Source organism: Pangasianodon hypophthalmus, chromosome 2 (assembly GCF_027358585.1).
Source record: "Pangasianodon hypophthalmus isolate fPanHyp1 chromosome 2, fPanHyp1.pri, whole genome shotgun sequence".
In the NCBI taxonomy this organism is placed as follows: Eukaryota; Metazoa; Chordata; class Actinopteri; order Siluriformes; family Pangasiidae; genus Pangasianodon; species Pangasianodon hypophthalmus.
In genome coordinates, this window is record NC_069711.1 from 20,610,357 (window position 1) to 20,635,607 (window position 25,251).

Consider the following 25,251-nt stretch of genomic DNA (forward strand, 5'->3'; position numbering starts at 1 on the left):
GATGTATTCCACAATATGGTTAAAAAGCATGACGTTGTTCATTAATAAATTTAAAAAATAGTTATAATTATTGGCAAATCACTGTGGTATAAGAGGAATAAAACACTTTGGGACATGCTCTTATAGGATAATGAGCAACTTCTGGGTGGTACTGCATCACACCAAACAATTCATTCCTTACATAATGAATATAATATGTTTTATTGTTTTTTGTTTTTTTTTATAATAATGTTTTATTCCCATGGTCGTGTTATCATATTTATATGACAAAAATAATGCTCTAAAGCCTCATGTAGCCTTTATGTTTCCTTTGCATAAGAGTTTTTTATTTTTGCGTTTTTACTGCAAATCTACTGGAAATACCAACTGCATTTGTGAAAGCAGACCAAAAACACGACCTAATTAGACCTTTTCATCCATTCAATCCATTTCTTAAGAGCATTTTTTTCTCTTAATTCACATTAAGAGTGAAAAAAAAATGCTCTGAAAAAATGGATTTTCATTTGCTTATTCAATAAGACTATGTTCTAAAATCAGTACATGATGTTTAAATATTTATACTTACTGAATTGTATCCATTTTTCAAATGTCAAAATAAATATTAAAGTGTTCATGATCTGCAGCAAGACTTCATATAATAAACCTATAAAGCATCAGTTCATAGTGAAAGAGCAACTAATGCTTAATTCTTCCTCACTCATCTAAAAGAAGATAAACAGCAGTGGAAAGACCAGGAAGGGAATGAAACCATCAAATGTCAGCACAACATAGGCCCTGACTTTAATCATTCTGTGAATTTATCTGTCAAAGCATAAGCAGATTGATGCATATTAAAGATGAGTGTTAATACATCACAGGTTATAAAAATCTCAGAAACAATGATGTGATATGAACAATTTCCCAAAGGCTTTCATTAACTGCAGCTTAACAAAGATGTAAATCTCAAGTCAAAACATTTATTAAAGACAATTTATCATTACTTTAATGATTCAGTGACTCACATTCTTCTGTCACAGTCGTGTTCATGCTTCCAAAACACACCGATCAACCCCCTGAATTGAATCTGATTAAACAGGATGTTTGAGCCTGAACATTTTTACATGTTTAATGTAAAACTGCTTTACTTGACAACTCTGCCTCAGATACGCAGTTGAAATACTGCTTGAGCTGGCTGGGCTGTGCACTGAGCTCACATTTTCCTATTCCTGCGGCTGTACACTGGATGCACAGCACACACAACTGCAGAGCAGAGCAGACCACACACCATCTGATCACCTTCCACCTTCCTAAATATATCTCTGTTCTCTCATCTTGTTTTGGACCATCACTTCTCATTTCTCTTCCTCATTCTCAGCTTCAGGTTATCCTGTCTCAGCATTCCATACAATATCTCTAAAACCTCGTAAGCCTGATTTATGCTTCCTTCTGAACAGTTCTTCTGGGGCCCTCAGCGAGTTGGAAAGAGGCAGTATGGAAAAGTCACTCCAATTCAAATCTAAACTGCCGGTAAAGACATGTGAAGTGTGGCAGGAATAGGTGCGAGCTCTGTTCCTGTCTCACACTCTCTTTTCAAATACATTTATCTAATCATGCAAGAGTGTTGAGTCAATTTAATAGGTGAGTTATTAGCTAGGGAAAGTCTTGACTTCTTAAGTGATTGTGAACCTGATAATAGCAGAATAAAAATGTACAGGCTGATTTACTAACAGGATCTAAAGCAGGACTGCACTTTTCAGATTAGCAAAATAACACATCCTGACTGTTTTGCACGTTTGCCTTAACAAATGTGCAAGTTGTGGTATTTATATTTAAGAGTGTAAAATACAAGGTGGTGTGTATGCAAATTGATTAATTTAGCACTCGCTTGAAATTCACTTCAGGAATAATGCTTGTGTGTGCAAATTAATATGACCTTTTGAAGACAAATGAAATACTGGTTCTGTTTTAAGTTTCTCAAAATTATGTCTCAGTACCTCAGTGTAATGAGAAGTAGCTTCAAGTCATGACTTTATATTACTGTTTGCTTCATATTCGATATTCCCTATACCATCGCACATCCAATAACAACAGCAATCAAACAGAGCTGATATTTTAAATATTGCTATCAAGAAAACTCTAGAATAAGGATAATAAGCGGCTCATTCATTTTTTTACTGACCAAAGTGACCACAGCCCCACCTTCTCATTAATTCACAGCCCAAAGTTCACCTGGATAAAGTAACTGCTACAGTACCAGAAGCAAATAAATCGTTCCTGCTCCATGTTCTTTCTCTTTCGGTTAAGAAAGGAGAAGTGCCATTTCTGCTGGGTGAAGTTTATTTGCATTTGGTCTGACCACTGCTTTAGCTGAGAAAGCAGAAAAGCATAGTTTTCAGATGTCTCCCATATCGCTGTAGCAAGGAGTCAGAATTGCTGCAGCTAAACCATACCATGTTGGCACCTCTGTGTTTTCTTTACAAAGCTTTAATTTAGTGTAGACTAAATTAATCAAATGAAACCATGTAGTGTATTAATACTTCTTCATTACTCAATTACTTGTTTCTCATAGAGTCAATGCTTTTGTTTGTGCAAGTCATAGATTAGATACATATTAAATGAGCTGGCTATTCAAGTTTAAATTGGAGTACCAGTCAAAGGCTTTAAACAACACGCCTGTAAAATTGAACACCCTTAGGTCACACAATAGCCACCATGTAAAACTACAATACACTGTCAACAATTTATTTGAAACATGCGTTGTGATTGTATACTGTATATTCTGCAAACATCTGCATCTGTAACATCTGCAACTAAGATGCCAACAACAAAACATGCATTTTCACCTATTTCTCTTCTTCCTGTTTACTATCCACCCTCATGACTGATGAACAGCTAAGATCCTCAGTTCTGAATGCTCAGGGCCTTCTGAAGTACATTTCGAATGATTCTCAGAAGCAGCTCGGATGAAACATAAACCAGGCTCTAGTGACTGTGGCCAAATTAACATGCTCATGAGAACTAAATCAACTGCAAAAAAAATTCAATAAGCAGCATACAATTGTCTTGCCATGCCATCACACTGCTGGTTGGAATGGCAGCAACAATATGATTCGCTCAAAGCTTTTGACATAGATAGATTTCTTTTGAAAACAATGCCTATATTTCTCCTGCTTTTTTCTTCCTATTCTCTCCCATCAGAGAGTCAGCTTCTGTTCAATATATCACATTTTTCAGGTAAAACAAATCACTCCACCAGTAGATTGTCTGCTGTCTGGTCTCTCAGCCACTTACTATGAGGCAGAAACAGGAAGAGGAAGTAAGGGCCAGGCTTGTATTCTCTGGCTGTTGCGGCTTGGGAACGATGCGATGTAAAGCAATCTATGCAAAACAAACATACATACACACACATACATACAAACAAACACACAAAATGGAGGATTTTCTATGGAGGTCTAGAAAGAAAAGAACGTGTAAGAAGCATGGGGTCATGACCTCAGTCCTTCCAGCGTCCCATAACCCTTCATGTGGAGCATTATGCAGTTTGACTGCAGGGTCTCTGAGACTGTGGGTGGTAGCACTGTAAGTTGTAATGGACACAACACACAAATGTGTGTAACTCTACACATATAGTGTAGCTAAAGAACAAAGCCTGGTGTTAATGAATGCACGTGAGTTACTGTGTTCACACACTTCCCTGTCTTCATGATGTGCAGAAGCCTTTTGTAATTTTACTGCTTTAGTTTGAAATCAATCCACCACCTTTTAAAGACACTTTTGTTTGATTGTTAAAGCTTATTTTCAGTTACACTGTGGTAAACTGACATTTATACTAGAAGCCAGTTCTTTCTGGGTCCCTGACGAGATCATAGCAGCAATTTTACCCCCATAACTAGCCAATATATTTGGTGTTCTAATTTAATTCTACATGAACAATGTCACAGTAAACAAAGCAACAATTGGGTTTTGAGGATTTCACTACTGTTTCTAGAAACTAGAGCCTGAATTTAAGAGAAATGCACCTCTACACATGTCCATTCTTATATACGTAACTCTCAGTGCAATCTCAGGATACTCTGATTGGACTATTTTTGATCAGTTTAGATGGTTAATTCATACCCAGTTCTGTCAAGTTTTCTGGGTGATTTAAGAACATTTTCCTAAAAGGCTCGTACATGATCCTAAAACCTGCCGCAATATTTTAAGCTGTGTGAACCTTAACACAAAATTTCTGTAAGGTTACTTTTTGTCAAACTGGGAACATTCTAATAACATTGCTATATCCAAAGATATCCAAAGACTTTTCCTCACTATTCTCCTCAGACTTCTCTTCAGACTTCTCCTCAGACTTCTCCTCAGACTTCTCAAACCTCTCCTCAGACTACTCCTTGGAATTCTCTTCATACGTCCACAGACCTTGTACTTCACCTCAGACTTCTCACAGATATGAGAAGCAGATTCATTGTTTTGTGAAATCCTTTTTCATCCATAGTTGTGCTCAGTCTATACCTTGGTTACATTATTGTCTTTGATCATTGTGTGTATAGTGAGATAGCTAAGATTGTTCATGTCTTTCAGTTCGAATTATGAGCAAACCCTTGTAATGAGTGTATGAAATCATTTAGTTCAATCATGAATCCTGTTTCGTATCGTGTTCTATGTAGTGTTCCTGATTTTCCAATGTATGGGATAGTGATTATGATACTATTGCAAAAACAGTGCATTATGTTAGAAATTTTTAAAACATTGCCAGAACATTACATATGGAACATCACAATCTAGATTTCTAGAATGCTTTCTCTTGGGCAATATATTAATGCTCTCCCATCAGCACCAGTAGTTTAGGAGCACAAAAGCCAATGTAGCTTCCTCTGAGCAGAAGTTTCCAAGGCTTCAACACACTTAAAGTTAAACACTAGCCATCTGACCATGTAAACCCCACTCTGTGGAAAAGCAAAGCCATTTACCCTTGTTTCTCAATGGGAAAACTCTCAGTAACGATGTGGACTCCAATCTGAATCCTAGCAACAGGAATCGTGGCACCGCTAAGCTTTTAATGGTTGCCAATCAGCAGGCTCGGAGTGCACTTGACATTTCGGACTGACCTTTTTCTCTGTTTGCTCAATGATCTCAGCTGCAGGATGAACAACGGTCTAAGGAGTATCAAAGGATCAAATATGTGGATGTGCTTCTCACCCTGACCTGCAGGACCACCTATCTACCTATCCTTACCCAATACAATTTATCTTGAACACAACTCATTTAAATATCGAAAATACAGTAGCCATGTTACCAAAATTCAAACACATGCTCTAATGATTGTAAAACAAACAAAAAGTTTTATACTGCAAACTCAGTTTTACAGTTTAAAGTTTTATACTTTACTCAGCACATGGAGGGAAGGTGCTAATGAATTTATCACTCGCGTGACTACTAAACAAAGCAGCAGTTCTGGCATGGCTATCAGCAGGTGGCAGGCTTTGAGAGATGAAATGTTCCCATTGATTTCTGCTCACTTCCTCCCTACAGCTCATACTCCAATGTGTTAACTTTTGATGAACATGACATTGTGTTGTGTGTGCCAACCATTACAGCACAATGACAATACATTTGTATTAAGAGATTATAATCAGAGAACAAACTATTCTTCCCAGGCTCATATTGATTTCATGATAAAATATATGTGTTTTTATCCCTTTAACTGATCATGGCAGGTTAAATCTTGAACAGGAGCATGAAACCATAGATATGAAAATGTAGATGCCAATGAAAACATAGTTTTCAATTTATATGGGATTTGATACAGGTGCTGACTAAGTTCAATTCAATTTATTTTTATTCGTATAATGCTTTTAAAAATAGACAATGTCACAAAGCAGGTTTACAGAAAACTGGATGTCGATTTAGATCACTAATGAGCAAACCAGAGGATACAGTGCTCCTACAGATACAAGGAAAATCTTCCTGAAGTGACATGAAGAAGCTTGAAATAGCCAGACTCAAAACCCATCCTCTTCTGGGTGACAGTGGATAGTATGGTTATAAATCATTACAGTATACAGGTGTAAAAGAGTAATGGCAAACAGTACTAAGTGTATTGAAGGAGTGTATTGTGAATAAGAGTCCTGGGGTAAGCACAGCTTAAAATGAGTTCACAGTTTAGACATTTTAATACTCTTTAGCTTATCATTATCTGAGCCTTTTGGCTAATGTTCATAATATCTGTACATGTGATTATGTGATTTGTGATTTGTTATTAAGTATTGATGACTTTCATGATGGGTGAGTTTATCATGATGCAACTTACAATGGCTAAGGGAAGCTTGAAGTGATGTATGTCCTGTTTAATTTGTCTATGCTATTTGAATTTATGATAACTATATTGTAAAGATATGTTTACATAACTGCACATAAAGCATATACTGTATGTTCTGATTTAATCTCATTTAACCTTTTAATTGCTGATATCACTTCCCACAACAATTTGTGCCCAAGTTTCACCCTTGCGTAAGTGGATAATCCTACCTGGATACTGTATACTTGTACCTAAGCACTGCTGCTGTGATCATAAAGACTCTCCTGTAATTATCCCAGGACCCATTCACAAGACGGATATACTAAACATCCTTTAAAAACACTGCACTGATTGTCTTTACACTTCTACACTTGTATACTGCAATGATCTATAATCCCACTATATGGTGCCACCCAGAAGATGATGGGTTCTCTTGAGAGTCTGGTTCCTCTCAAGGTTTTTTCCTCATGTGGCCTCGGGGAGTGTTTCCTCACCACTGTCACCTCTGCCTTGCTCATTAGGGATCTAAATCTCTCGTGCCGCCCTTATCGAAATCAGTTGATCACAAACCAGGTTACAACTGATTTTTAGCAGAGTAGACCAGCATCTCTCCACAGCATTGGTTACAACCAATTCTGTCCCTTTCCTATGCACTGATGTATTACAGTATCAAAATGTGGCATCTTTTCTTAGATCTATGGTTTAGACAGCTGGCTTTGCATTACTGACAAAAACATTTTTCTTGTTCAGTTGATGGTTTTATGTCCTGCACAAAGAAACTGACAGAAATGTACTTTTAAAAAAGATAGAATTCAATGTACAAAAAGCAAGAGCAAAGAAAAACAGCTGTACCTCAGAGCTCTCATTTAGATCCTCCTTGTCCTTCCGCTTTGGGATGTCGATTGCCGAGTTCAGGATGACACCTTGCTCTGGCAGAGGAGGCTTGGAGAATTCTTTAACCTCCCTCTCGGTCACCTGCCAATACACGGCGACTAATCAGCAATGATGAAAATGTGAGAGTAACCTAAAACAAACTGTGTAATACCACATATTTAAAATGGTCTACAGTTGTGTTGTTACCACAGAGGGAGATACTGTATACCAAATTGAGGTTACCTCCTTGGGTGCAATGGGCCACTTGGGCTCGTATGCGTCTGTGCTATGGAGCTCCATGTTGGTGCCTGAGGAACATTTCTCTGTGCTAAGAGGGTGGGTGGTTTTCCCCACCATGTTCTGCACTGACTTCACCATGTTCTTCAGGTCCTCTGGGTAGGGGGTGGGATATCGTTTCAGATTAATCTCAACCTATAGAGAGGATGAGAGGGAATGAGGTAGAAAGAAAGGTTTAAAAATAAACTAGTCTGATCTGGTTCGTTGAATAATTATCACCCTTTATAAAGATGAGCAAAATTATTGTATTCAAATGAACATTCCACATAATAATTCAAATTTTCCACTTAATAGGAAAAAGATTTGTTTAAATAATCTACTACTTTAAAACATAAGTTTTAAAAAACAAACTACACTTTTGTATAATAGTATTTTCTTCTAAAACTACTTACAGTATGTGGCAAAATTACTGACACCCCTAAGGAAATCCTGCAGGGACTGTTGATCATGTCCTGTTTCCCTGGGTTCAAAATACACTATATGGCCAAAAGTATGTGTATCATCCATCACCATGGAGGAAACAAAAAAGTTTCCAACACAATGGATACGATGATTGTCAGGCAATACATAAGCTGTTATAAATAGCACAAGCAGAATCAGTGCCATAACAAAACGTTTCACATATTTGAAACAGCTGGAAATTTACCAAGAATTGGACACACAAGCACACTATCCCACCACTGACGAAGACAAGATCCCAAAGATCAGATTTAGAATTGCACAGTTTAGTTGATGCTTGTGGTTATCAAGTTTCAAAATCAACTAGTATACTCGACCTCCATAACATCAAGCTGTTTGGAAACTTTGCAAGAAAAAGCTTTTCTTAACAGCTTCTCACAAAAGGGAGCACTTGAACTCCAGCAAGCGTCATTAGAATTACAGCTGGCATCATGTGTCAGATGAAACCAAAATCAAAATTTCTGGTCACACCATCAGCATGTTTATTGAAAAAAGGGACTGCAAACACGGAAAAGCACCTGATATCCACTGTAAAACATGGCAGTGGATCATTGATGCTTTGAGGCTGTTTTGTGGCTGGGGTTTCCAGGGCTCTTGGGAAGATTGATGCATGAATTCTCCTAAGTACCAGAATATTTCAGTCCAAAATCCTTTAATATCTTCGAGGAGGTTCAAACTTCAAGCCATAGATAGAGCTTTCAACAAGACGATGAGCCAAATGTACTTACAAATCACCACAGACATGCTTAAATTATTACGCTTATTATTAAGCATTAATTAATTACTCTTAAGACCATAACAGTCTCCAGATTAAAACACCTGTCACCTGAACTGAAGAGGAAAGTCAACATGTGCAAACCTAACAATATAAGAGAGGATGAAATGTTTTTCAAGATACTCTACATGTGTTTCAACCTTGCTGGACATTACAGGAAGACACTTTCACCAACTGAACTAGTTAAGACTGTGTTTAAATAAAACGTCCCTGTTTGATGTCAAAACAATGGGTGCCAATAATTCTGGAGGGCATTGTGGTTATCACTGTCAAACAATATTTGATGTGTAACAAGCACTTATGAGTGTATCCACATAAGCACTGAGACACAAAGGAAGTCTAGGGAACCTTGACTTTTGCAGAGTTGTCCTCCTCCTCTTTCTTGTCCTCAAAGTCAAATGCCACAGTCATCCTCTGCTGCCTCTGTTCCTCCCAGAGAGCGGGGTTGAAGCTGTCGCTGTCTGACTGGTAATCTGCAGACACATAATGTTCAAAGTGAGTTCTCCATACACAAAGACATCTAACTCAAATTCAGGAATACTGATGTGATGTGGAAATATTAAACATGTCAGTGGACAAGTTGTTGAACTTTTCTTCACCTTCATCGTGCCGTGGTTGCTGGGGAAACATGTAGTTTGTAAGCACCCTCTGTTTGGTCTCAGGATGAGCCTCTGTTTGCAGGGGGATAAGGGCTTTGGACTGCAGGGGATCAATGGAGAAAAGACATTAAATATCAATGACACAATATCAAAAACATTATTAATCCCAGGGGTAACTGATATAAATAAGTCAACCGAGCTAAGCCTCCCTGTCTTAAAATATAAAAAACCCCATCAATATAAGGTTGCATTTATGGTATCCACACCAAATTATTTGCTATTTTTGACTTTTGTGGAATGAAGCTCAACATCACGATCAATTCTCACAGGAAAATACACAGAATGGTATGAAGAGGTGAGTCTGGGGCTGATTACTTTCTAGCCCAGACTGTAGTTTCATGCAGCCTCTCAGTAATAGTCATGTCGGGTGATTACAGAGTGAAACAATTCCATGTACATTGGAGCTTCACTGACACATCCATGACACATCATCAGTCGTGACTGAAAAGGCACACAAAAAATGCATGTCGTGTGCCAGTTTGCATGGCTAAAAATCTTATATTATACTCAATTAGCTCCACATTTGCAGGTATTCCTGCACAATGACATGCCAAGCAACCAAAAATCTCTGTTCTTTACTGTTGGTATGGTAAAGAAAATAATAATAATTTATTTTAAAAATGACAAACAGATGAACCTTGTGCCTACCATTTTGCAAACCTGATTGCACAAAAGTGACGCATGGAATTGTGCAATTGACCCACAGTTTAGAATGAACTATGTGCACACAAACTGGAGATTATGAAGCTGTCCCCAAAACAAGCCCAAAATCAATCATGAGTAGTCGGACCATGTGTAAAAATGCCTCAAGTCACATTTGTCAAATACAGCAAGTTGATAATAAATCAAAACAAGCACCTGATTGTCAGATAGCCAGAGTGCAGCCAAATCTTTCAGTTTAGTGAAAGTGTAGGGAAGATTCTTCAACCTAACAAAATGAGAATTCAGAGTTTAGAAGATACCAATCACTACATTTTCAATACATAAACATATATACATACACATATACATAGATTTCAATACGTATATATTTCTCAGTGCAGAAATATAATTAAAAACAGTTGTAGAAGGTGTAAATCCAGAGTATTTAACACTGGTCCTTAAACGGCTGCTGTGTGCTAGCTGATGGTTGGGTTTAATTAGTCTAGGTCCAGCGCAGTATGATCAGTGCCCCCAGCACATCACTTATAAAGAGCTCATTAATTAACCTGAGCACAGACTACTCATTACTAATGCAGTGAACATCCGACTAAAGAATATGAAACATCAAACACAATCCTCATTGTTAAATAATACCACAAATCTGTTGAATTCTTGAATCTTATTGGTCAGAAGGTGTTGATTAATTTTCTGTATCAGCAGCTTTGACAGTAGTGGCAACAATAAGTCTAAGGACAGGTTTACATCAGTGTGCTTGTTCCAATATGTTATAGTTTCTATAGTAACAACTCATTCACAGGAACTTGCATGATGCATGCTCCACATAATCTAATAGTACTTTGTTTCTTAACAGTGAGAAATGTATAGTCATTGATATGGATGAAGCTTTCTCTAAGGAGACATTCTGTAAGGAATCATGGGTGTGAGATCTTTATAACAGTCAGTAAGCTTTCCACAATGGGAACAATGAAATTTTTGAGCTTTCTTGTCTCATTTTTTTTGTCTTAGAGAGGAAAAAATTGAGACTGGTGAGGAAACCACAACTGATAGCTATTATAATGTGAGTACACATTCCACAACATTAAATGTAACTATAAATGGTAAAAAAAAAAAAAGTCAAATGTGTCTTTCCTTAATAATTTAAAAATTGTAATCTCTTGGCAAACCAATGCGGTATAAGAGGAAAAAAACACTTTGGGATGTGCTGTTATTGGGAAATAATCAACTTTGCCTTGGTAACAGTCCTGCTGTTCGGGTCATTGATTACTGTTTTATTCCTAACTTGATCAGAATCCATATTATTTTCCATATATGTGTTTATGGAAAATATATATCAGTCTTGGGCTTAGGCAGAGAAATGACTATTAGTGAAAACTGTGTAAATGTCATATCAGACGAAATTCATATAAATAAACGACGAGCACTGAAGGTTACCTATTGTCACTGAGATTGAGAACACGCAGCTTCGTCATCTGTCCGATTTCATCAGGCAGAAATTCCAGCTTATTGGAGCGCAAGGACATAACCGTGACATTCTTGCAGTTTCCAATCTGCAATAAAAGTGAAAATAGGATATCTCAAAATGTGCAATTTTCTAAAACCGTTTTCTCGTTCGTCCTCATCTCTCTCTCTCTCTTTCTCTTTCTTTCTCTGGCCCTCTAGTGTCTTCTCTCAAAATAGAAATGACAATGTAATCTGTCAATACCTCCAGGATAGTGGGGTTAGTAAGGGGCAGAGAGAGAGAGAGAGAGAGAGAGAGAGAGAGATGCAGAGTGCCAGAACTGCGCTGGATGAAAACAAATGCGAAATTGTCCTTTACTTCAGGACTTTTTGGAAATAGAGGAAACAGAGATGAAGCCACAGCTACCAGGCTCATGTCCAAAAGCATGGAGACAGAACCTTCTGGAAAGGCTTTAATGGAAGAACTGGCATGTAAAGGTGGACTTCTGGGGAATAGCCAAGCCCAGGCTCAGGTAAAAAACACACACACACACACACACACACACACACACACACGATCACACACTCACACACACACCTGCCCCAGTATGCCTCAGTGTATTCATCACATGTAACAACGCACAGTTGGAACAGCTTCTCTTTATAAAGAAGCACTTTGTAAAAGGTTATTTAAAGACCCATCAAAAGTGCTTTTAGGTGACACTACATCGCTTAATCCTTAACCGAGAAGTAGGAAAGTTAATGAGGTGGTGTGGAATCTTTTCATCCCAACTTAGCAATTAGTGTTTTATTCAAGGGTGCAATGACAGACCACAGTGAAGTGCTTAAGATAATGCAATCTCTTTCTCTCACTTTCCCAACCTGAGACTTTTTAACTACAGTATTTAATTTTATAACAAAGGACTTTAAATAAAATGTTTTTATGGTTATGCCATGGTTATATATATGAGCAAAACATATTTCAAGTCTGCATGCTTCATGTTATACCTTTGTTTTATGAGCAGATGGAGTAAAAAATGATGAGATAAGCCTCTCCCCCACCCCACCACATTTGTCTGTTGCTGCATTAGACAAAAGAGCTCTATGGCACTCACCTCTCTGGGCAACTCCGTCAGGAAGTTCTCATCGGCCGCAAAGGTCCGGAGATTGTGCAGGTAGCCAATAGTCGGGGGCAAAGACTCCAGTTCATTACAGCTACAGTCAAACTCCTCTAAGAGCGATAAACTACAAAAACAAACCAAAGAAAACTGCTGTGGTGATTAGAATAACACCACACTATAATATTACAGTAACACTCCATTTAAGGACTAAACATACACTCCATTAACACATGTATTATATTACTGTAATGATAAACATAATCATTTGACCATATTAAAGTAAGAAGGTGCCTTTTAACCATAAAGCTTTAGCTGATGAGATAAAAGATTGAAGATTTTAAGCTGTAGGTGAAATAACTACAAATAGCACATTAATTTCACCTGCATACATTGCTAAAGGAAAAAACTACAGCTAATAATTTCTACATTACAAAGTGCTTAAGATTTAACACTAATTAAGTGTTCCCCTCTTTATTAAGACACTAAAATATTTGTGCTCTGTTATACAGATAAATTTAACCCAATGGAAATAATGTGATCAAACACTATTCAAAGTCTGAATTCATTCTAGTGGATTATAGCATCATTTTTAAATCCTGTGATAAAGAGGCAGTAAACTGTAAAGAAGCATATTAAAGTGCTATGAAGAAACCACATACTGTTGATAATGTCTACTTAAAAAAGATCTGAGGGTATCTAAAGGCCTGGATACACTTAGCTGTGTGTACTCTGATGGAGTGGTTGTCTAAGAGAAATCTCAGTAAGGCGTCAAACCTTAAAAGACACCTGCTGGGATATGTTGAACAAGACGGATTATGGGAAAGTGCCATAAGCTGTGCAGCTCTCAAGATAGCAAATAAGACAAGTCAGGGTAGTTTTTTTAGTTAGATAACTAACTTAGTTAATTAACCGAAAGCTCATTTTTATGCACATCGTCATTGATTAATTTGCTGCAATGTATTTTACTTGTGTATCCAGGCCATGAGACACGGTGGTTAAATGATGACTTTGAGAATGAAGTGGTCAGCCTGAAATTCACCTTTGATACCTCTGGTGCTAGAAGGCCTTGTGGTAAGAGGTCAGTTTTAGGGACAAACAATACTTCAGATAACGAATACTTGTTGCATTGTTATATGATAAATGTGACTTCAATGAAACTTAGCTTTTCTGTAACACTGACACCTTTGAAATATAAGTTGGCTTGAAAAGGCCAACTTGTGGTCCTTGTGGTCCTCAGACTAAATTATTGTTATTTCCCCTTTACTGTGTTTTTTTACTTTCATATAGCTATTATTTTGACAGTGTGGGCCATATTCAGAGATTGTGAGCTAAGCTGTGCTCTCAGTGCTGTTTTCAACCATGTCTGGATTTTTTATTTTTGCAATAAAATGTACTATAAAAGAACAAGGGTAAAAAAAATACAGTTTATACAGTTATAATGTTTATGTAAGGTAACTGCATAGCAAATATTCTTTATTCACATATAATAATAGCCTAGTATATAGTAGCTAAATATATAGCAAACATATTAAGCTTGATATACAGATGGCTGACAGGTTCAAGGAAACAAGTGACTTAGCAAGGTGTTGGGCCACCACAAGCTCTCAGAATAGCTTCAAAACACCTTGGCAGAGATTCTACAGGTCTCCAGAACTGTACTAGAGGGTTGAACAACATTCTTCTAAAATAGTGAGATGTTCCTTCAGTTACTGTTTGTTAATGATGGTGGGGAGAGTGCTGTCCAACATGCCAGTCCAAAATCACCCATATTTGTTCAACTGGGTTGAGAGCTAGTGACTGTGAAGCCAAAGTATATGATCAATTTAATTTTCTTTCTCATCAAACTATTCACTGAGCCCTCATGCCCATCAGGATAGAAATGTTTCATAGGATAAAGGTGATCATTTAGAAGAACTTTGTATTGCTTTGCAGTGACACTTCCTTCTAAGGGTTCTAAGGGTTCTAATGGGCTCAAACCATGCTAGCAAAAATAAATGCCCCCCACAGCATAACAGAGACATCAGTTTTCCTTTTTATTTGTCACCTTTTATGACATGAATGGTCCTAGACATGATAGTCATGTAAATTTGCCATTTTGGAATCAACAAAATGGCAAAGCAATCTGGAATCAACCAACATTAACTGGGTACTAGCCATTAAGACAGCAGAGCCTAATAATAATGCATAAGCAGGCAAAGTGAAGAAAAGCATGTGCAAGAAATATGCACTTACATACAATGTGAGAATTGCAGATAATTGAGAAGTGACTCTGTTTTTGGTGATCTCTCTGTTTTTCATTATTACCTCCTCAGTATGAGCACTAAACTCTGAATATGGCCCCCTATAACCAAATGCACAAAAATCCTGTGCTGGAATTCTCCTCTCTCCTCCATTTTTATAGCCAAAACCTGCTGTTTTTGCCATCCCTTCACTTCAGCATGCTCTACTCATTCACTAAAACATTTAGCTTCATAATTCTCTTTCGGTACAATTTAGCTTTATTAGCCCCACTGAAGTCCACACATTCATATGCTATTCTTTCCTACAGCTTTAACTGTACAGCATATGTCATCTCTGCACGTCTGCAGTCACACTGAGTCATACCATGATTCCCAAAACTTAAAAATTTGCATCATCTAAGGTGACCTTTATAAACTTGGTCTTTTCAAGCAAACTTAAAGTACTTAATCCTGTTTACTGTATTATACCCTAATCCGCCACAGTGTTTACTGAGCCAAATGCTTTGCATTCCTAAATTAATTTGCCTAGATACAAAATGAATGAAGTAATAAATAAATTAATCAGCATGGTATTGCATTTGACTCTTTTAAAACATTTAACATTGAACATTTAACCAAAGGAAACAATTTCTTTTCATTTCCCAACAGCTGCAATTAGAAGAGTATTTTTTCCTTCTAAGGGTCAATGTATATTTCTCATGATAAATAAAGTCATTAGCATGGCATTTGTACAGCAGCCCTTCCCAGCTGGCCTTCCATATGCAAGGCTTTCACTGAGGCACTTCTAGCTGCACATACAGGAGATGCAAACACGTGCCCTTGCCTAAATAAACATGCTGTGGCGGACATGTGGGGAATACGGGCGCTTCGCTGGTCTACTTACCCTAATTTGGCGCGTGGACTGAGATGCCCATTTTAGATGCATGTTTGATAAACACAGCACACAGAACCGACCAATGACAAACCAAGAAGAAAAGTGCATGGAGAGCATTATGCCAGGAATGGAGACAGTTATGATGAATGAGGACAGCAGACCTGCTAAGGGACTTGAGCTCTGAGAGAACTAAATCAAGCCTTGAATTTCTTATCTGGCTTTCACTTAGAGTTCATAGTTAAAAAAAATGTAAAGATGAGAAATAAAGGACATTTCCACTTTAGAACTCTTTAATTCTTTATTGCTAAAGTACCGCATATTGAAAGCATTGAAAGTCTTGATGTATTGCAATGATTTATTAAAAGCCTGTACTATTAAAACAGGGAATTAGATAAAAAGATATATTAAAACATAAGAGAGTGTAGTGCTGTAGGAAAAGATTCCTTAATGGACCTTTAATCAAACTAATTAAAAACTAAAAATTAAAACCTAAACTTCTGTCTAATTCAACTTGACAAACACAGAGAGTTTGATTTAATTCTTAATTTAAATCTCCTGATAGTTCATGTTCAGACATAGAACACCATTCTCAGTCGACATGTTGCCAATCAGTGTTTTCTCACAGCAAGGTTAGAAGGTCTAGCATAGTGGAGGTGACAGACAGCTGAGCTGCACAGTCACAAACAATCAGCACAGCTCTAATGTTGAACATTGTCGCTGTCAAAATCTCTCAGCAATGTACAATCTAAATTAACAGGAAAGGGTAATGAATGCCTTGAAGAACACAAACCAATCATCATAAAACAAGTCTGTTTTAAATGGGCATGACCCAAAAAAACAGCAGCTGAGGGATGTACAAGGATTTGGATCTGAGAGGTGTATAAAGTAAAGGTGTATGTGGTCACTTCCTGTCTTGATCTGATACTTCATGGGGTGGAATGAGTGTGTGCAGCTACTCACCTTCCGATGGTGTTAGGCAGTGAGGTGAGCTGGTTGTCATCAACTTTTAATGTTGTTAACTTTTTCAACATTCCTATGAAAGCATAAAAAGTCAAATTACTTCATTAGTAATCAATCATTCTAATCAAACTCATAGTCACAGATCTGTAGAGCAAAAGGAAAATTATGGGAATGCTATAGGCTGAGACTCTCAGACATGGATTATACTTGGGAAGGCGCTCAGGTATATTGAAACAGGTCCAGGTATATCCCATTTGAAAAGGTTTATTTATAATGTTCAGGGAAACATTAGAGGAAACATGTGACATATGTATTTGTTTGCCTGTGACATGAGGAGAGAGAGAAAGAGCAGAGAGGTGAAGGGCAACAATAAGACGTGATGAGAGAGAAGAACCTGATGGAGCTGCTAAAATATTCTCTCTTCCTTTCAATGCTTAAATGTTAATTACGATATATCGGATCTAGTGGATTAGTCATCAGCTCATGGAAGTTCACGGTGCTCCTAATATCACACTCTATCATTTTCCACATGACGACAACATCGCACATGATGATATCCACCCACCACCAACAAAGTGGACAGGACATCGAATTAAAGTCATGTTGCTTATAAAACAACAACATGAATCAAGCTATTGAAATGTTTTAACAGAACAGCTGTAACACAGTCAGAGGAAAGCAACTGCCCTCTTCCTCATACGTGAGCTCATAGATGCCCACCACTGTCTAGTGTCACTGTGATTGACAGGGGAGAAAGGGTATGCCATCCCTCCCACCCAGACAGCATGGATAGTTTTGAGGCCAATTTTGAATTTTAAGGATGCTGAACGATTTAATACATGATAAGAACACCATAAGGACAATAGCTAACAAATAAAGAGAAAATAATGGTACATTATAGTAGAGTTGATGCAGATGACAAAAGTACTACTGTAAATAAAATACATTTTTATTTCTAATATCTAACATCTGTAGTTGTCATATCCGTCATACCCTGTTTTTTTTTTTAGTGTAATGTTGTGTATTATGTATCTACATTGTGTAAGGTTGTGTATTTTTTTGTTGGGTTCGAAATTGAAACTGTCCTCACCTATCGTATCAGGCAACTGCTGCAGCATGTTAGACGAGAGCAGGAGGTCCTCAAGAGACTCACACCCAGAGATGTCTGCATCAAGACTCTCGATCCTGTTCTTGGCCAGGTCAAGATAGCGCAACTGCCGCAGTTTCCCTATAGACTATAGCGAGAGACCAAGAGAGTTGCCAGGTGTAATTTAAACACATTGCTCCGTGGTTATATCACTGTCCATAAAACCTATCTACTATTTATAAGGCATTTTTAAAAACTGATGTCAAAGATTTTATTTATGTTTTGTAGCATACGATGTGTGTGCTGCATGTGGTTGTGCTGTGTGTAGTTATATTATGTGTAGCTGTTCTATTTCTAATTGTGCTGTGTTTAGCTGTGCCATGTCGGGCTGTGCTGTGGGTGACTGTACTGTGCTGTGTTTGACTATATTGTGTTGTGAGTGACTGTGCATGGAGTGTATGACTGCTGTGTATGAGTGTGCTGTGCTATGTGTGATTGTACTGTGTGTGACTGTGCTGTGACTGTGTTGTTTGTCATTGTGTTGTGTGCCTGCTGTGCTGTGTGTGACTGTGTTGTGCTGTTTGTGACTGTGCTGTGTGTGGCTGTGCTGTGCTGTATGTTGCTGTGCTGTTTGTGACTGCTGTGCTGTGCATGAATGTGTTGTGCTTTTTGTGACAGTGCTGTGTGTGGCTGTGCTGTGCTATATGTGACTGTACTGTGTGTGTGCTGTGAGCGACTGCTGTGCTCTGTGTGACTGTGCAGTGTGTGACTGCTGTGCTGTGTGTGACTGTGCAGTGTGTGACTGCTGTGCTGTATGTGACTGTGTTGTTTGTGACTGCTGTACTGTATTTGACTGTGTTGTGTGGTTTGTGACTGCTGTGCTGTATGTGACTGTGTTGTGCTGTTTGTGACAGTGCTGTTTGTGACTGCTGTGCTGTGTGTGACTCTGCTGTTTGTGACTGCTGTGCTGTGTGTGACTGTGTTGCGCTGTTTGTGACTGTGCTGTTTGTGACTATGCTGTGTGTGACTGCTGTGCTGTGTGTGACTGTGCTGTTTGTGACTATGCTGTGTGTGACTGCTGTGCTGTGTGTGACTGTGCTGTTTGTGACTATGCTGTGTGTGACTGCTGTGCTGTGTGTGACTTTGCTGTTTGTGACTATGCTGTGTGTGACTGCTGTGCTGTGTGTGACTGTGCTGTTTGTGACTATGCTGTGTGTGACTGCTCTGCTGTGTGTGATTGTGCATTGTGTGACTGTGTTGTGCTGTTTGTGACCGTGTTGTGTGTGACTGTGCTGTGCTGTTTGTGACTGTGCTGGGACTGTGGTATGTGTGACTTTTTCTGTGTGTCACGGTGCTGTACTGTTTGTGATTGTGCTGGGACTGTGCTGTGTGTGACTTTGCTGTGCTTTGTGTGACTGTGCTGTGACTGTGTTGTGACTGAGAGTTGTGTGACTGTGATGCGAATGGCTGTTTTGTGCTTACCCCTGGTATTGTCTGTAATGAATTGTTGTCCAGCCACAGCTCTTTTAGGTTATGAATCTGCTCCAGAACTTCTGGCTGAAACGCCAAAAAACAGAGTTCATAAACAGTATAGATTATATCATGACAGAAAAATGCATGACAACAAATGACACAGCTTTCTAATTAATTATTAGAATTTATATTCTGAGCACTGCCAGTTGCCATCTGTTGCTGGGGGACAGGGAAGCAGCACTTGGCTGTGATGCCAGGGGAAAGAAGGGACAATAATGGGCATTCACTCCCTCATAAAACCATGTGGTGTGTGCTCTCTCTCCAAGCTTACTGAGCCACTCTGCCACATGGCAGCAGGAGTGTGTGCAGCCTTTACTCTGCGAGGGAACTCCATGTCATATGGAAAAAGACTTACAGGGGCTGGCATTGGGGGGAAGCTCAAATCATGTGAACGGCAAATAAATAATTTCAAATATTCATTTTAATGTTTAATAATTATATTATAATGTATGTTCGGTAGTCTGCGATTTCTATTCCCATGACAGTCCCCTACAGATAGATCAAGATCTAGATCTTGATCTAGATATAGATCTAGATATAGGTAACTAATACAGTACATTCTGTGTCTAGTGTAAACCCCTTTGAAAATGAAAATGTTGTTTCAGACAGTGTCATTTTCATTTAAAAGCAATTGTTTTGTGTGTGTTACCATGATGTTGTCCATTGAACAGATTGATGTAAGGAACAGACTCCAATAACGACAACACAGATGCTCAGTGGAGTACAACAAGCCAGCAGAGCAAATGACTTCATCAGATTCCTTTTGCTCCATTCATTGCTCATTATATCTTTCAGTGTTGAGATGTTTTATCTGATGTGGCTCTTTTGCTTCTATCTATTGAGGCTGGGAATTGTGAAACAGAAGTAATCAGTCTGTCTGTGTCTAGTGGTCCCAAACCAGATGTTTTGAGAGCACCATCTTACAGCAAACAAACTCCATCTGAGAGAATTGAAAACACGTCTTCATTTGCCTTGAATACAGAATCATATTCATTCAGTTATAAGCTGCTGAAAGAGGAAGCCACTACTCATTTAGCATTGATGGTTACTAGTTGTATGGGGCCTTTGCTGAGTTGAACGCCCCCTCTGTGTATAATGGATGTCTGCGTCATTTTGGCTTGGCCATGGCTATTTCCTGTTCTTTTCTTGTTCTGAGCTCCAGGATCTGCGCCCTCTATACCTCCTCAGCATGGGCCATTGCAATTAAGAAACTTTCTGCTGTGCAGTCCCACAGACCAGGCAGCATCTGCTCTGATCCCAGTAGGCTCTTGCACTGTAACACACAGCTAGAGCCTATCAGTGTCTCCTCATCATTACTTTCTTCTCAGAATGTGTGAGGATTAATAGAGGGAAAGCAAGGCACAGATTTAGCCAAAACAGCTAAAAGTAGTAACTGATGTTACTACTGAAGAACTGACTAGTATAAAATACTAATTCTAGGAGATAAACACCTGTCTAATGTTTTATCAAATGAAGCATTCATAAAAGATTTGTCTGCCAAATATTATCTTAAGTGCCTATGAGTTATGAGTTACGGCAAAAAATTTGGGACAAAATCCCACAAGGTGGGGACACATCCTGAACAGAATGCTAGTCCACTGTAGTGCCTGCATACATACATTCATTCACACCTAGGGAAGAACATGCACAGAAAGTCCACATAAGCCTAGTTGCACAGTATTCCTAGTTTTAGTTCTCTATCCAGAGAACACATTTTTTAAAGCTTGCTTACTCCTCTAAGCCTAATTAGCCACGCCTGGCTCACTACAGAAGGTGAAGTAATCTAATTTTGCGTAATACTACTAAAGCTCCGCCTCTCCATATATCAAAGACAGGACACTTTCAGGACTCAGCTCCTAAAAGCGGCACCATGGCTGAGGCAATGATGAAAGTGCCAAGAGTAAAGGTCAAAACTGCCTTTCCTGAAGTGGGACAGGCAGATTGGAAGTCCAGACAGCGGAACCATTAAGTGTCAATGGGGTTCTCTCATTACTCCAGGGCTCTAAACAGTAAAGCACGCTTATTGCAATGCCAAACCATCTGTTCCCTTTGGAAGCACTGAAGTGAGTATGCGTTTTTTTTTCACCCAAGGACAAAGTGCCCTGGATAGTACAACCCTGCACATGATACTGATAGGGAAAAAAATCTGGAAGCCATTAAAATGATTTTCTTTACTGTTGGGCGCTGCTAGAATGAAAAGTCTGAGTCATGCCTGGTTTATTTGCTCATTTGCTCAGTACTTACTTTCAGAGTATTGTACAGAGGACTTATCCCCTAGAGTAAAAAATGTAGTATGGGAAACAAACATAATCACACATAGAATGTTGTTATTCTTTCTTTCTGCCTCATATTACAGCTCTGTAAATCCCAAGCAGGATTACTAATCTTCAAAACTGAATAAACGTCTACTTCTACTGATTCGTTAATCATTACAGAATATCTTTTTTTGCACCAGTAACTCACAAGCTGCACATTTTCAGGATTGTTTTTGCTTACAATAAGCAACTTTTAATGACTTTTCAAATGAAGTACGCATGGAAACTCCAGTCTAGTCTAATCCTGAATATTGTGCATGTGTTTTAATCAGTAATCCTCCATTTTGTGGCTCTTAATGTTTCTCCTTTAATTAAAATAATTGGAAGAAAATTAATTACAGGAGGCATTTCAGGGTTCAAAATGCATACAAAAAGAGAACATATCTAAAGAAATTACCTTTAAGTGCTTAATTTACAATTTAGCAGTCTCCCTTAGCATAACAGTAATTTGCCAGCTCTGGACCTGGCATTAATCGGAACCCTGACTAAATTAACATAAGGGTAAGTGAATTATGGTGTTTATGGGTTGGAGTATAACTCGGAAGAAACACTGGACAGATTTATTGCTATTGTTTACTCCCAACTGGGCGAGCCAAATTGAAAGTCACTCAGCGTTGAGCTCCCTGTCATACCAAGTGCTGCATGTTTGAACTGATTCATAAATAATACATCAGTGCATGATGCAACCAATGCAGCACAGCACTAAGGAATTAATGAGAGGCTCAGGATGAGGAGGAGGATGAGAAAGCTTCAATCCCCATCAAGCCCTCTGGGGTCAAAGACTGCCGGGTGGGATGACAGCTGCCCAAGTGATGTCTGTCTTCACAGTTAGGCCTTTTTTCTTACCAGCTCAGTGAATTCATTGCTTCCCAAGTCTAATCGCTCCAGCTGTGACAGCCTGTGAATTGACCTGCAGCACATTTACAAAGAGAGGAGTTACATCAGCATATCATATTAACTACAATAGTAACAGAATGACCTGCATCTCAGCCTATCGAGATAGTAAAGAATAGAGGCTTAATGCTTTCAAGTCTTTATACGGTTCTAGACTTATTTTTGCCTTGAGCTATACATTAACTTTTTGCAGCATCCAAAAGTAAAAATGATTTATAGGGGTAAAATCATTAATTAATTAAGGAATAAAACATGACAGGGTGTGCTGTTATAGGAAACAGCCATTCTCCAGCTTCTCATTTTTCTCTCTCTTGAAGTTAATAAGTCGAAAAAATTGAGCTTTTTATTTTATTACCACAAAGCCCTCATGCGTCAGATAACTTACAGCTTTACCTCTATTACTATTATTTAAGTGCTGACAATAGTGACTCCAATAAATATTCCATTCAAAATTTAATACACATCTCCCCCCCAGAAACCTTCACCATATCAACAATTTATATATTTGTTAACCATTTTATGTGGAGAGACTACCTTACAAGTCCCTGTGTACATTGTTTATACAGAAATATAAGATAATGTATTGTGTGTACAGAACAAGTGCATTAATACAAACCTGTGACTTGCCTTGCAGCAAGTCAGAGCTGCTGTTACTGAAAATTATTTAACACCTTCTGACCAATCAGATTTGCGTATTCAACATGGCATTGGTATAAGCAGTCATTTATAGACTCCAAACAACAAAACATACTTAATTTGCACCTATATGTGCAGTAATATATTTCTGCCATATTTCGATCATAATGACACAACTCCTTGTCTATTTACAAACACAATTGTGTTACGTGCATCGTGTGATCACTGACAATACTGACTGGATCCACAACTATATTTTTCAATGAAATGTAACTCACAACAGCATAATTACTCTTCTAATTACAAATACAAACTTCAAATTTTGACATACCTTTTCCACTTTTTGATACAAGCTTTGGGGAAAAATATTAGTACAATATTTGCAACTTGGTATCACTACTGATAATGCATTCAAAGGGTCAAACAGTGTAATGCAATTGTATAGCTGAAGTGTCAATAACTGAACACTTACAAAAGCTAATACAAACTGATCACTGCAGTTAATGCCCCAGTCTATAACCACAGCTTTTCAACTGCTATGTGTATTCTAAAACTCTAAAAACTGTAATTATTCACAAAATGGTTTTTCATTGATTTCATATTTGGATATACGTGTACAATCATTTCTCATTCTACCCTGGGCATTATGGAATCAGAGAACATAAAGGCAAAACGCGGTTTGGGTTTGATGAAAACACGCAGCTGTAATGACAGAATATAAAGTGTTGCTAAGCAGGGAAACGGAGCCAATCATTATGCAAAGACCACAGTGTGCAGTATGTGTTGTTCTGTAGGGCCCCTGCGGTGATGTATTATGGAATACATTACAAGCTCTGCTGCCTTTCACAATATGCAACACCTTTACATTCATTTTTTCCTGAAGATGATCAAATCATGAATACTTGGAAATTATATCTGTAGGCCATTGCAAGGTTATAAAAAACATGTTTCCTCTTGAACATACTGCATTGTAATGGTCTTCAAGGGGCAAAATATGTCTCAATTTTCCTTTGCAGATATATTAAGGTCTGAAGATAAAGTTTCCCATAAAAAAAAAAAAAAAATCTGGCAAATAAGTAAGTGACAGCAGTCAGTTACATTTATTTGGCTGTCCTATTTTTGTAATAAGTAGCCTACAGAAATAATTTCGTCCATTACGGGGAATTAAGGAGAATTACGGGGCATTAAAAGGTCGAACAACTGAAAGTTGCAGGAGTGTGACTCAAAACGTGCCTACTCCGTCTGCCCTCAAACAGGACATCAATAAACATTTATGCAATCATTTGAACTGATTCTTTGTATGCCAGGTATTTTCCATATACACTGCTAATGTATCAGTGAATATAATGTACGTATATAATGTATCAGTGACTGATTCATTCTACTGACTTAAAAAGCTGAACTGTGGAAAAGACTGTACTGAGGCTGATTACAGTACCTGAAATGCCATTTCCCAGCTGTATAACATGAAATCACTCCTAAGACTGCTTTCTCTTATGCAGCATTTAGTCTGTTTGAATGGCAGATAAGAAAACTATTCGAGACCATTTGAGCAAGGTGGCTTCAGATTGGGGACTGGTGAACACTAGCATGATTTGTTTGCAGTTAGAATGTGATGTCCATCGATATAGTTTGATGTATCAGTATCAAATAATCAATGATCCAATGTATCAATGCAATGCATAAACATCTATACATGTATCATTTTTAAAATGCATCTTTAGGACACTCTAATTCCAGCCATGTCCCGGACGTGATGTTTTTGTCTTGCGTCATTTTCAAGTTTACAAGCATCAGATAATGCGATAATATAACACCATGAGCGATCATGAAAAAACATTTTCTCTTTAGTTAGAAACAATTCATGGGTGTGGAAATATTTTGGATTCCCCAGAGACAGTCAGAAGCTATGTAACTTGTAAGGAATGCCAGCATGAGATAAGATACTCTGGGAATACAACCAACTTGACAGGACACCTGAAAAGGAAACATGGTATCTATACCATTTATAATGCTAGCGTGAAAGAGACCTCCTCGCCCACCTTGACCAACATTTTCACACCAAAAGTAGGCAATAACTCCAAGAGAGCAATTAATATAACATCCGCCAATTCTTATTTTATATGTGAAGATCTTAGGGCCTACAGTGTCGTACAA

General features: G+C 38.1%; 1 protein-coding gene across 8 annotated transcripts in view; it reads right to left on the minus strand.

Moving 5' to 3' along the window:
- The window catches only part of lrrc7 (leucine rich repeat containing 7), a 130,418-nt gene that overhangs the window by 14,868 nt on the left and 90,299 nt on the right, over positions 1-25,251 (minus strand). For 5 of the 8 annotated variants that reach the window (XM_034311566.2, XM_053228187.1, XM_026921289.3 and 2 more), the window contains 13 exons: positions 22,411-22,474; positions 19,199-19,273; positions 17,720-17,864; positions 16,630-16,702; positions 15,679-15,696; positions 12,550-12,679; positions 11,429-11,544; positions 10,193-10,262; positions 9,275-9,374; positions 9,024-9,148; positions 7,388-7,576; positions 7,124-7,246; positions 3,271-3,357 (listed from right to left, as the gene is read on the minus strand). In XM_034311566.2, coding sequence (XP_034167457.1) covers positions 3,271-3,357; positions 7,124-7,246; positions 7,388-7,576; positions 9,024-9,148; positions 9,275-9,374; positions 10,193-10,262; positions 11,429-11,544; positions 12,550-12,679; positions 15,679-15,696; positions 16,630-16,702; positions 17,720-17,864; positions 19,199-19,273; positions 22,411-22,474 — 1,315 coding nt within the window. The remainder of the gene's footprint in view (positions 1-3,270; positions 3,358-7,123; positions 7,247-7,387; positions 7,577-9,023; positions 9,149-9,274; positions 9,375-10,192; positions 10,263-11,428; positions 11,545-12,549; positions 12,680-15,678; positions 15,697-16,629; positions 16,703-17,719; positions 17,865-19,198; positions 19,274-22,410; positions 22,475-25,251) is intronic. The other 3 variants (XM_026921363.3, XM_026921598.3, XM_026921445.3) reach the window with 2 other exon arrangements.